Below are 12916 nucleotides of genomic sequence, written 5' to 3'. Positions count from 1 at the left end.
AAAGCGAGAAAGCACCTCACCCCCCTGGACTGATGACCATGATGAAATCCCTTCTTTGTTCTCCTTTGGGGATTTTGGGCATACACACGCGCACCTGGCATTGTTTTTCAAGCTGCTGGGTTTGGGACTCGAACTGTGTGGTCAGACATGTGGGATCCAGCTGCCTTAACCACCATGCCACCAGCTGGCCCTGTATTTTGTTTTCTTTATTAAGAACTTTGGTTTTAAAGGGTAGATCCTAAAGGGTATTTGTTTTCTTTCCCACTCAGGGACAAGAGTTTGAATATAAAAGCCTTCCTAAATGTTGGTGAAATTGTATAGGAATGAACCACTAATGCTTACGACTGGGTGGTAGGCTTGTCTTATTCTTTTTCTGATTTAGATGTCAATATAATTGATCATTTTTGAGAAGTTCGTATTGCTTTTTTAATCAAATAAACAATAAAGAAACAAATTAGATGCCAAAACCCACCTGTTTATGCCACCAAATTAGTCTTTTTTTTTTATATGTGACCAGTGGAGAAGTTTAGGAGGAGAGAGTGGACATGCACCTGCTGTAGGTGCTGAGTTGGGATTAGTTCATTTTGTAAACTGGGAAGAGAAGAAAGCAAAGAAATGGAATAAAAAAGTACCTGGGCAGTGCATTTGCGGAAGCCCAAGCTGGGTGCATTTGGTACCTTTTAGTAAAAGAGACTCCAGTGCTGACTTTAAAATGAGGCTTTGGAAACATATTTTGTTAGGAATAAATCTCACCTTCCACTTTTAGTTTCGCCCTCCCTTGCACGCTTTCTCTTTCTCCTTCCTCACTTCCAGCCAGTGTACAGTCTCTGAGTGCCTTCTTTGGACCATGTGTTCCCGGAGTTTCTCTCCACTAGCCTTTGTTCCTGCCGAGGGACACATAAACCTTCTCTGTGCTTTCAGAATGAAATAACAAGATTGTAAAGCTCTCTAGAGTTTCTGTTTTAAAGTCACATTAATTTTGATGCCAAGCTACTTGGAAAACCATTATTCATTGATCTGTATGGCACATATTCACCATGCTGCTTCTCGTAGTTTGCCAGGCACAGGTGTACAGCAGTGAGCTGGGAGGCAGGGTGCCTTCTTGCTGGGTCTTAGAACCTTTTGGCCATGCGCTGAATTCATCTCTTCTGTCTCCTTGTTACTTGCTTGCTTCTTGCTCTCTTGCAGTCTGGCTTCTGTTCCTTCCATTATGTCAAAACTGGCAAAAAAACTAACAAGGCCCTGAAGGCCCTATTTAGGTTTTTGCCAAAGGGTGCATGTCCTCACTGGAGAGAGAGAGGGGGAAGGTGAGAAATCACTCCCTTCCCCAGTGGGGATGGCCGTCCTGCAGTCCTTTCTCCACTCTCCTGGGATTTGGGGCACACACAAACATGTGCCGGGGGTGATTTCCAGCCACCGGGTGTGGTACTTAAACTGCAGTTGGTCACGTGGGAGTTCAGCACCTTAACCGTCATACCCCTTGCAGCTGATCTTTAATATCCAGTTCAGATCCAGTTTTTCCATGAAAGCCCCTTAATTCCTTTCTGTGCTGTAGGTCATCTCTTTTTTCTGATTTCTGTAGAAGGTGATGGGTATTCTTTTATGATAACGGGTAGCATCGTCATTTGTAATCCCAACATACTTTTCTCCCTACACTATGCAGAGTTGGAGGGTAGCACAGCCTGTTACCTTGCGACCCTTTCAGGATGGATTATATCATAGAGTTGTTTGTTTGTTTGTTTAAGAGATTTTTTGCTATAAGGTGTGTGTGCTTCCCAGAGAGACAGAAAGCAAGAATCACCCCTCGGGGGGAGGGCTACACCACAGTCCCCTCTCTTCCATTCTCCTCTTGGGATTTTGGGCACGCGTGCACACATGCCCAGTGTGTTTCAAGCTGCTGAGACTTGAACTGTGGTTAACCATGTGGGTGTCCAGCAGCACCTTAAGGACTATGCCACCTGCTGGCCCCTGGAACATTTTATTTTTTAATGGCCAGAAGTTGCTTGTGCCAGAAAGAGATGGGGTGAAGGCAGGGGAGCACTCCTTATGGGGCATGGTCACACCACAATCTGCCACAATCGTTTTCCTCCATTTCTCCTTCTTATCAGGATTTTGGACATGCATGCCCATGTGCCCAGCATGTTTTTCAAGCTGCCAAGGTCAGGATTTGAATTGAGGTTGGTCATATGGGGTCTGGCTCCCTTAGAATATTTAAAAATAAACGTCAATTGATAGATGACATAGAAGTTTATTCAGTTGTTTATTGGACTCGACAAACAGTTTAAGGTCAAGGCCAGAGCTTGGCAAACAACAACCTTCAGCCAAATTGCTCTATTGCTGCTTTTTGTGAATAAAGTTTTACTGTGACACAGCCATGTTGCAACAGTGACTGAGTGGTCCACCTAAAACCCAACTGACTTGTTAGAAAAGTATGTCTGCCCTGGTCCACTGCCATTGTCCAGGTTGTTGGAGGGTACAGTATTGGCCGGGGTAGGAAATTAAGGAAACTGTGTGTGCTTAAACTCTTAACCTTTCACTTTGACCTGCTGGCATGTCTATGTGGCTGTCATAGTTATGGTACTGGGAAATGTGTATACTTTATTTAAAGAGAAGTACATTTTTTTTTTTCCGAGAGAGATTTTTGCTATTAGGGCACGTGCACTCACTAGCAAGACAGAGAGTGAGAAGTTACCCCTCAGGGGAGATGACCACGCCGCAATCCCTTCTCCATTTTCTGTTCAGGATTTTGGTCATGCATGCGCACATGCCTGGTATGTTTCAAGCCACTGGGTCCTGGACTCGAACTGTGGTTGGCCATGTGGGAGTCCAGGGCCTTAACTGCTATGCCAAGAAGTACGATTATCACTTTAAAATTTTTTTCCAGAGAGCACATGTGTTGGCGAGGGGTGGCGGGTAAGCACCCACAATGAGATGTAGTCGTAGCACAGTCCCCTCTCCTCCATTCTGCCATCCTTTCAGGATTTGGGGCATACATTACATGTGCCTAGTGTTTTTTGTTTGTTTGTTTTTTTAAGGTGCTTGGGCTGGGATTCAAACCATGTGGTTGGCTATGTGGTATTTGGTTTCCATAACCACTAGGTCACAGGGCTAGCCCACAATACAATTAATTTTATTGTAAAAATGTGTAAACAGATTAATTGGATTTGATCTCCGTGTTCTTGACATCAGGATAGGGATTGCTGGGTGAAAGTTACGTTGCAGGCCTTATGTCATTAAAATGACCTCTAAAATAGGTTTGGTATTCTCAGTGAAAATAATCAGCAGGAGTCTTTGAACCATGCCACCATAGTGAAGCCAGGCTTAGACGTCCTTCTGTATTTTGCCTACAGGAGAAGCTTCAGACACTTTGGCCCCTGAAGATTCAAGGACCTTGCTCTGCATGTCTTAAGAAGGAAGGCCTGTATCACCACGATTTAGAAGTAAAGGTTTGTGGACCCCCACATTAATCCCATGTTGTCTTTTTCTGTTTTTCCTTTTTAGAGGGACGTATGGTCATCCATTCCTGCTGTCACCAGCAGAGGGCACGTGGAGAACACACCTGAGCTAGTTTCTGACTCCACCTATTACAGCAGCTTCTACCAGCCGTCTCTGTTTCCTTACTACAACAATCTGTACAACTACCCGCAGTACTCCATGGCATTGGCTGCTGATTCCTCTTCCGGGGAGGTGGGAAGTCCTCTCGGGGGATCCCCCGTGAAGAACAGCCTTCGGAGCCTCCCAGCACCTTATGTGCCTGGTCAGACAGGAAACCAGTGGCAGGTATGGCATTACACAGTGTGAACTGAATATGTGAAAACCGCATACACGAACACAGAGAGAGAGAGACGTGTGTTCACATATGCACATGTGCACGTGCCCAGTCTAACATGCATATGCAGGCAGAGAATGCAAAACCTGTCAAAGACCTTTTTACTCTGCCATTAATGCCATTTAACCCTAGAGGTTGACTACAAAGAATTATTTTTACGACATAAATGAATGTGTTTATTTTCTTTCTCATATTTTACTTTTTTCATGTTCTCACTGCATCTTAGAACAAGTTGGCGAGAGTCGCAAGTTGCTTACTACATGAGGCCCTCGCTCCTCCTGCCTTGTGCACTGCTCTTGTTGAGGGGCTCAGAGGACGCGGGTACAGCCTTCTGAGTGGCAGTCATTCGTGATGACTCTGTACCCTGAGAAAGAAGAGTGTTTTAATCTGCGTGTTTGCATGAGGTGAACTAAGGAAAGGAATTAGGTTATTGCTGTGCTAGGCTATAACTTGAGTGCATTTTTAGCTGGGGATGGAGATCAGTCTTTGATCCTCTGAGTATTTTTAGAATAGTGTGCAGGCAAGAACTTTAGGACTAAAATGAAACATCTTGGCTGATCAGAGCAGGAGCATTAAAGTAGAACTGCTCTGCTTGATCGGTTGTAATGTTTCTATCATGCAGTGTATTAGCAGATGCGAGGCACCAAAAACAATGCAGATTGCCCTGTGGCAAACTAAAAAAAAAGAAAGTGTGTGTGTGTGTGTGTGTGTGTGTGTGTGTGTGTGTATTTGTGTGTGTGTGTGTGTATGTGTATTTCTATTAAAAATAAACTCTTTCATTAAAAATATAAGAAGGGCAGGGGCAGATGGTGGTGCAGTGATAAGGCAACTAGACCCACATGGAAGGGTCTCTGGTTCGTGTCCTAAGCCTTCCTAAACACATGGGCACGTGTGCCCGTGATCTAGGCTGGCTGAGATTGGAGGCAGATTGCAGCGTGAAGACCCATGTTTCTCTCACGGAAGACCTAAATACACACACATATATGAATGCACTGACATAGACACATTATCCATTATTTTGAAAAATGACAGGAAAATAAGTACAGTGATGACCAGAGGTAAAAGGATCTTAGTGTTCTAGTGTACCCCATCTTGCTGCAGAGAAAACCTAGGTCCAGAGAGAGGGGATTTGCCCATCCCCACAGCTCTTGATGAGCAGGTCTATTGATTCAGACAACAATATGGTATGCTTTTAAGGGCCCAAAGCTGAGCCAGGTCTCCTCTCCTCCATCTGCTTTCTTGACTCAGTTGCTGAGAGCTGACTCTTCTAACTTCACAGGACAGAAGCCTCCTTTGAGAAGTTTGTCCCTCTTCCCTAGCCACTTTGAGTATCAGTGTGTGTCGGGGGAGCAGTGTGAATGTTTTCCCACCAACAACTCCTTTATGGTTCCCAGGAAAGGCTGACTCTAATGGAGTCTAGTGGAGGTCATCATAAGTTTTTAAGCTAGACTTTTTTTTTTTAGTCTGTTAAATGTTTCTTCCTTTTATGCCTCATGATCATCCTCTACCACCCACTCCCCTCCCTTACAGTCTCTGGTATCTACACTTCTCCTCTCTACTATCATACCTTTGTATCTTTCCTTTTCTGCCTTAGAGTGCAGATATACAGTACTAAGTGGGGATATACAGTGCGTCTCTCTCAAAGTCTGGCTCATTTCACTCATTAAGTTGTCTATATTCATCCACTTCACATCAAATGATAAGGTTTCTTATAGCTGAGTAACAGTCCATAGTATATGTATACCACAGTTTTTCAACCCACTCATCAGTTTTTGGACACTTAGGTTATTTCCATGTTTTCTGCAAATGTGTTTCTAACAAGTGTTTTTCTACCCTTTTGGTAGATACCAAGAAGTAAGATTACTGGGTCATATGGTAGTTCTATTTGTAGGTTTTTGAGGAACTTCCATATTGTTTTCCACAGAGGTTGTACTAATTTACATTTCCACCAACAGCATAAGAGGTTTAAGTTAGAATTCTTAAGAATGAGTAGGAAGAGTACTGGATTATTTGCAAAAAGAACCCATAGACTTCTTAAAAGATTTTATTTATTACTATTTTTAAATTTTCTACAGGACACATGTACTTCCCAGAGAAGGGAGAGAGAAAATGAGAAATGAGAAAATAAGCTCGAGTCCCAGATTTGGAACTAGAACCATGGTTGGCCATGTGGGAATCCAGCACCTTAACCAGTATGCCACCTGCTGGCTCCTGTAGACTTTTTATTTAGAGTTTAGCCTTTTCCCAAGTCTTCTACAAAATCCTCAAATCTGCAAGACTCAAATAAATCATTACTAGGCGCCTATTACATTCAAAACCTCTTAAAAAAAAGAAAAGAAAGAAAGAAAGCATTCTCCTGTATCAGCATTCCAGAATCCCGAGGCTCTTCTGTGTGAATACCTTGCACACCAAGAGCTGCTGTAATCGCTTTTGGTCTGCCTCCAGCCTGTAGAGATTTGTGGCCCAATCATAGATTCCTGTCCTGTTGTGAAACAGGAATAACATTTGTGACACTGGAACAAACTCACGATGAATGGCTGGTTCCGCTGACCAGCAGCTCAATTTCACTTCTGCATTTAATTGCCTGCAAAAGCTGTTTATTGCCTTGTGCACTCCTCCACGGCAACATTATCTCTTAAATAAACATGTTGTACCAGGTTGACAAGGGAGAGGTGCATATCAAGTGAGCAGAAATAAATACGGGAACCATACGTAGCATCTCCTTTCAGTCCCCATGGCAGGCACACTCTCGATTTCTTTTCCAAAGCTTTTGCCCCCAGGTGTCTAGACTTGCATTTCAGCCACGGTTGGGGTGTGGTCACATTAGGGATTTCATTTTTCTTGGTGGTTATTTGGGTCTCTGAAGTGGCTTGTAATGTGATTGCCCACTGATAATTAATGCATCTTGGTGTGGAGTGCATTCATATATTAAATAAACAGGCATTGAGGACCTACTGTGTGCAGAACAGACAAAAGTTGTGAAAAGAAAGTCTTGGATCAGGGGGAGGCTGTTACCACAGAGAAAAGGAGTGAGGTTGGAGAGGGCCTTCGTAGTCCTGAGAAGGAAACCATATCCTGGCACCTGGGCCTTGGAGCATAGATAAGTGCCCTGTGTGGACACCCCTGGGCCTTCTGCCTGCTGGGGGCCAGGGGACCAGGCAGGGCACTTGGGAAAGCCACTGCCTTTGACTGCCCACAGGCCTGCCCACTGATGCTCTTAAACCTGTCCTGAGCAGTGCTGGAGCCCTTATTTTCACATTGCTGCTCCCCTTCATCACCTTTATTTCTTTTGGTGTGGCTCAGAATCGGGATGACCTATTAACTAAAAGAATGATTAAAAAAAATGGGAGGGCGGGGCCTTTCCCAGCTAGCCATGGTTAAGGTGACTGGATCCCATGTGGCCGAATGCAGGGTTCGAGTCTTGGACCTGGAAGCTTGAGAAATACTCAGGGCTCATGTGTGCCCAAAATCCTGAAAGGAGGGGGAGATGGAGGAGAAGGGATTGCCATGTGACTGCTCCTTATTAGGAGTAGATGTGGTTTCTCACCCTCCCCTCCAGTGAGTGCATGTGCCCTCTCATAAAATTAAAAAAGAAAAAGTAAGTCCAAAAATAAACCAACAAAGAAATAAATAAACAAATTAATAAAAGAAGGGCCTTTTTGGTGCATGTGCTGGTGTTGCTGGGACCACAGCCCACTCCACAGCTGTGCCCTGATGGTTTCATAGATGGGCCCAGCACCGGAGAGTGGGGGTGTGAAGTCAAGGTTTAAACCTGAGTCCCATTTTCAGGAGATAGTTAAAATTAATGACCATTATTTTTAAATATTCTTAAGTTTAAAAAAAAAAAAAAACTGTATGGTGGACCAAAGGCTTCAATTTAAAGATGAAGTAAGAGACTTCAGAGCAGTTTTGTGCTGGCCCCTGGCCACTATCACCTCAGGATAATGTGCATCTGGTCACCTCAAATCTCTGGGTAGTCTTAGGCTAAGAAGATTGAAGTGACTTACCAGAGGACCCGGCTTGAGCCTCTTGCCTTGGTCAGGTGCTCTCTCATTGCAACTGCAGATGCACCAGGCTGGCTGCCCAGCCTATGGCCCAGCCAGCAGCAGGTAAACTGGCCCAGGCCTCTCTAGAGCAAATTGTTAGCCATTTTCTGTTGATCAGCTGACACTAACTGGCTTTTTCCCCTGGAAAGAAAAACTGACAAAGTTTGCAGGCAGACAGAGGAATTTATGAGGATATATTCTGTTTAAGACTTTTAAAAAGCAATTTATTTTCTTAGGAAAGGGAATTAAAAGTGGGTACGCTATTTGCCCTAATTGATTAAAACTAACCACCAAAATTTGGTTTCTTTTTTTTTTTTTTTAAAGTTTGTTATTATTTTATGAGAGGTTTTTGCCTTAGGGTTTGTGTGCTCACTGGGGACAGAGAAAGAGAGAGAGAGAGGGAGGAAGGAAAGTGAGAAATCACCCCCCAGGGGGATGGCTATGCCACAGTCCCTCCTCCTTCATTCTCCTGGGATTTGGGGCATGCACACACAAATGCCAGGTGTAAGTTTGAAGCCACCAGGTTCAGGACTTGAGCCACAGTTGGCCATGTGGGAGTCTGGCAAGGTCAACGCTATGCCATTTGCTGGCCCTAAAGTTTATTGTTTTATTCCTTGAGAGAGAGAGAGAGAGAGAGAGAGAGAGAGAGAATTTCCAACAGGGTATTGATGACACGATTCTCCCCTATTGTTAGCAAGCCCCAGGGCATGGGCACTCACATCCCCAGTATACCCAGGAAGGTCTTCGGACGCAGACACAGAACCTCCCCATGGAGGTCAGCCTCACAGACTGTAGTGTTTCTAGTGCTGCGCCAGGGTCTGAACCCCCCCCCCCAAACTTGGTTTATTACAGAGGGTCTACAGTGACTGAAAGGATTCCTTCTACATGCATTTTGTTGTGGTACATTTGTTTGAAAGCATCCCCCTGGGGGATGGCCACAGCACAATCTCTTCTCCTCTGGTCTCCTCTTGAGATTTTAGGCATGCGTACACGTGCACCTGGGTCTGGAAATTGATCTGTGCAATCAGCCGTGTGAGATGCAGCTGCCTTAACCACCATGTCACCTGGCTGGCCCCTGGTAATACAGTTGCTTATTTTGGAGTTTCTAGGTAGGCAGTTTTTTCATAGAAACACACAAACATCTCTCTTCCCTCTAAGTACCTGTGGTTCTGACTCCTGGCCTCGGTGTAGTATTCAGCCTCGATAGCAGTAGTGGGTGGAGGTGGCATTGTCTTGTTCTTTACTTCACTGGGGCTGTATCTAGCGCATCACTGTTTTACATGTCACGACCAGGGCTGGTTTATACAGAAATGAGAAAAATAAAGACAAGTAAGTTTTTCTTAAAACTAAATTATTTAGTTAAAAAAAACTGTTTTTATTGAAATTAGACCCTTCCTATCCTTTTTTTAAATAAGATTGGTTTTTGTGTATTGAAATTAGACCCTTCCTATCCTTTTTTTTAATAAGATTGATTTTTGTGTGTGTGAATGCTTTCCGCTGAGCAATATAATATGAAGGCACTTATTTTCCCCAATGCCTCCTTTCTTTTTCTTTTCTCTGGAAACTGCTGCATCAGTAGTTGTGGTCCCCTGACAGCAGCAGAGGTCTCTGGGGACGTCAGTACACTGCCTTCAGTATGCGACTGTGGTAACATAACTCTCTTGCCTGCATGGTGCTTTTCCTTCCTTCCATGGCAGTGCTGTGAGTACCCTTCTGCTCATCCCACATCTCATGAGACTCTCTCACATGGAACCCAAGTAGATCCTGCCAACTGGGACGCAGGGAGGACTTGACAGCCTGCCAGGCCAATAGACCAGCCTTGAAGGCTCTTGTGGGGTTTTGTTTGTTTTGTTTTTTAAAGAAGTATTTGTTTTACTTTTATTTATTATTATATTATTTTAATTTGCTATAGGGCACATGTGTTCACCAGAGAGAGACAGAGAAAGAGAGAGAGAGAAAATAAAGCAAGCCACTAGGTTTGGGACTTGAACTCCCACTCAGCCATGTGGGAGTCTGGCACCTTAACCACCACACCACCTGCCAACCTCAAATCTTCTGTTTTTAAAGAAACTGGAAAATCAGGATAAGTCATAGGAAGCTTGCAGCCAGGGATGTTGAAGGTGGCAGCCTCTCCGAGTTGTAGGGTTGCTTGTCTCTGCTATGAACTTTCTCTTAATTGGCCTGTCAACTCTTAGCCATGCCCAGATGGTTCCCTTCTGAAACCTAATTCTTCATGAGGTTCATTTCTTTAAGGAGGAATAATAAGCCCAGTTCTCTTGGGTCTTTAGGACACATTATTCCTCCTCTACGGAGAAAGCTTCCTTTTGCCAGGCAGCCCTGGAAGGAGCAGCAGTGGATCCTGGGAACATCCTGGGATCCTGCAAAGCTTTACAGACTGTGCAGGCCTGACTTTCTGTTTCTGAACTGTCACCTTCTTAAGTCATATTCACCAAAGAATTGTGCCACTTTGTCTTGTTTTGGCTGAAGACAAGTATTGGTCATGATAGCCATCATCTGACGTTTATCACACCTTTCCTTGAAGAAATTGCTCTTTCCTTTCACAGATGATGAAAGCTTAATGGCTTTCACACTTTTTTTTTTTTAATTAGATGTTGCCATCCTCCTGCCTTGCCCTTTTATTCCTGCAGCAGGACAGTGTAAGAGTTGGTGGCTCTTTGCCTGGAGCTGAACGTTAGAGAAGGTGGCAGTGGGCATTCTGGATTTTGAGCATAGATAGCTGATGAGAGGTGGACTGAGCCCTATGCCTTGGCTGCAGGAGTGCAGTTGAGACATGTTTGTGAAGTATTTTGGTTAAAAATGCAGGTTTTAAAAGAAAGTGAACTGGCACTGGGAATCTGGGGTGCTGGGAATAGGCAGCCCTGAGTCAGAGACTTTCTAGGAGAAGGAGCCAGGCCTTGGGCATCTCAACCCAGAGAAGCAGTTCAGTAACTTCCCAGGGATTCCAGAGAGTGTAACCTTGGATTTCAGGCAGTCTTTGGGAGACTCGTATAAATCCTGAAGCTTCATTTCCATTCTTACGTTAGTTCAGTTCGATCTGGACTGGGGTGGAAACCTGGCGATGGGAAACTCCAGAGACTACTGCACAGTCGCACTGGCAGCAGAAAGAAGGGTTGTTGGACTGTCATGTGGTGGTTATGTTACCTGTTCTCTGACTCTAGCATCAGGTTAGTAAATGATACAGTCATTGGGGGAATCTGTGATATGCTTGAAAATTAGATAATTAGATCACTGGGTTTTTTTGAGAGGTTTTTGCTATGTGGCACGTGCACTCGCCAGACAGAGAGAGAGAGACAGAAAGCGAGAAATCATCCCCCCGGGGGATGGCCACACTGCAATCCCTTCTCTGTTCTCCTCTTGGGATCTTGGGCACACACACTCATGCACCCGGCGTGAGTTTTAAGTCACCGGGTCCAGGACACGAACCACAGTCGACTACATGGGAGTCCAGCAACATAGCTATTATGCTAACTGCTGGTCCCTAGATCACTGGTTTTGAAAGCTTTCTATTTCGAATTGGTTGGGCTGGTGGCCAACATCTTGTCTTCTGTTTGTCCTGCATCTTCCTTTTCTCCTGTTAAGTGGATGTGAATATGATGATTAAAAAAAAAAAAGAAAGAATTACACTTCAGAATGTTTCGGTACATAGAGAACTGATTCTCTGATTTCTTTCTTTCTTTTTTTTTTTTTGGAGAGGGGTTTCGCTATAGGGCATGCACTCGCCAGACAGACAGAGAGAGACATAGAGACAGAAAGCGAGAAATCACCCCCCCAGGGGGATGGCCACGCCGCAATCCCTTCTCCTCCATTCTCCTCTCGGGATCTTGGGCACGCACGCACATGCGCCCGGCGTGAGTTTTAAGCTACCGGGTCTGGGACGCGAACCACGGTCAACTACGTGGGAGTCCAGCGACATAGCCATTACGCTAACTGCTGGTTCCCGATTCTCGGATTTCTTAAGAGACCATTTTCTATGGTCTGTTCGGTGTTTCTCATTATTTGAATACAGAGGAAAATGAAAGGGATGTACATCAGTGATAGGCTTGTGCTGTTTCTTAAAATACCTTGTAGAAATACGACAAAAATAAAGAGAATGGAGTTATGAAAGCTGCACTGAGTTGCAGAGGGTGTGAGAGAAACTCCTTCATGCGCCCTTTGGTCATTCTCATCACATGCTTACGCTGTGCCTGGCCCTGCGGTTGACCTTCCCGTGGTGCTCACAGGAGAGGGTTGAGAAAGGAGAATTGAGAGAACACACTTAACTCTCTAATATCCGCTCTGAACAGGCTGGAGGTTTCCCAGGAGCTGTGACTCCTTGTGGAAAGATGGGCCATGTGTGGCAGCATGCCAAGAGGTGGGGCCTGAGGTACACTTGATCATCACTGTTTAGAATTACCAGTGCATGATGATAGTTAAAGGCATATTGACTTTTAGTGGGTTTTATCATTATAACAAAACAAAGCAAAACTCAGGCCAGCAAGTAGCATGGAGGTTATGGTTGCTGGATTCCGCATGGCAGACTGAGTGATTTGAGTCCTGTAGTTGGCGGCCTGAAGATCACACCAGCCACGAGTGGATGCGTGCCCAAAATCCCGAGAGGAGGGAGGAGGAGAAGGGATTGCATGTGGCTGTCACCTCTGGGGGTGGGTGATTTCTCACTTTTCCTCTCTTTCTCTGTCTCTTCGGCAAGCATATGTGCCCTCTAGCAAACTAAAGCAACGTGCCCTATAAGAGTGCATCTCCTGTGGCTTATGCCCTGACAGGTTGCTGTCCACTCTCCTCCTTGCGCTAGCAGTGGCCCTAAGGACATGGCCCTCGAGGTGCATGAGCTCCTGGGAGGGAGGTTCGTAGTAGATTGAGAAACAGGGACAAAGGTGTAATCATGTCATTTTTACATCTTGTTTTTTTTTTTTTAAAAGAATTTTTTAACTTTATTTTATTTGCTTATTTATTTTACTTTGGTGAGAGAGACAGAGAGAGAGAGTGAGAAAGCAAGCCACCAGGTCCGGGACTCGAACTGTGG

At 44.7% G+C, this 12916-nt stretch overlaps 1 protein-coding gene across 1 annotated transcript in view; it reads left to right on the top strand.

Annotated features, from left to right (window-relative positions):
• DMRT1 (doublesex and mab-3 related transcription factor 1) overlaps positions 1-12916 on the top strand; it is a 94868-nt gene that overhangs the window by 16133 nt on the left and 65819 nt on the right. Inside the window, exons 2-3 of the mRNA XM_006152506.1 lie at positions 3351-3446; positions 3502-3780. Coding sequence (XP_006152568.1) covers positions 3351-3446; positions 3502-3780 — 375 coding nt within the window. The remainder of the gene's footprint in view (positions 1-3350; positions 3447-3501; positions 3781-12916) is intronic.

Source organism: Tupaia chinensis, unplaced genomic scaffold, assembly GCF_000334495.1.
Source record: "Tupaia chinensis unplaced genomic scaffold, TupChi_1.0 Scaffold000354_1, whole genome shotgun sequence".
Classification (NCBI taxonomy): domain Eukaryota; kingdom Metazoa; phylum Chordata; class Mammalia; order Scandentia; family Tupaiidae; genus Tupaia; species Tupaia belangeri.
This window is presented reverse-complemented; position numbering and strand designations above follow the sequence as displayed.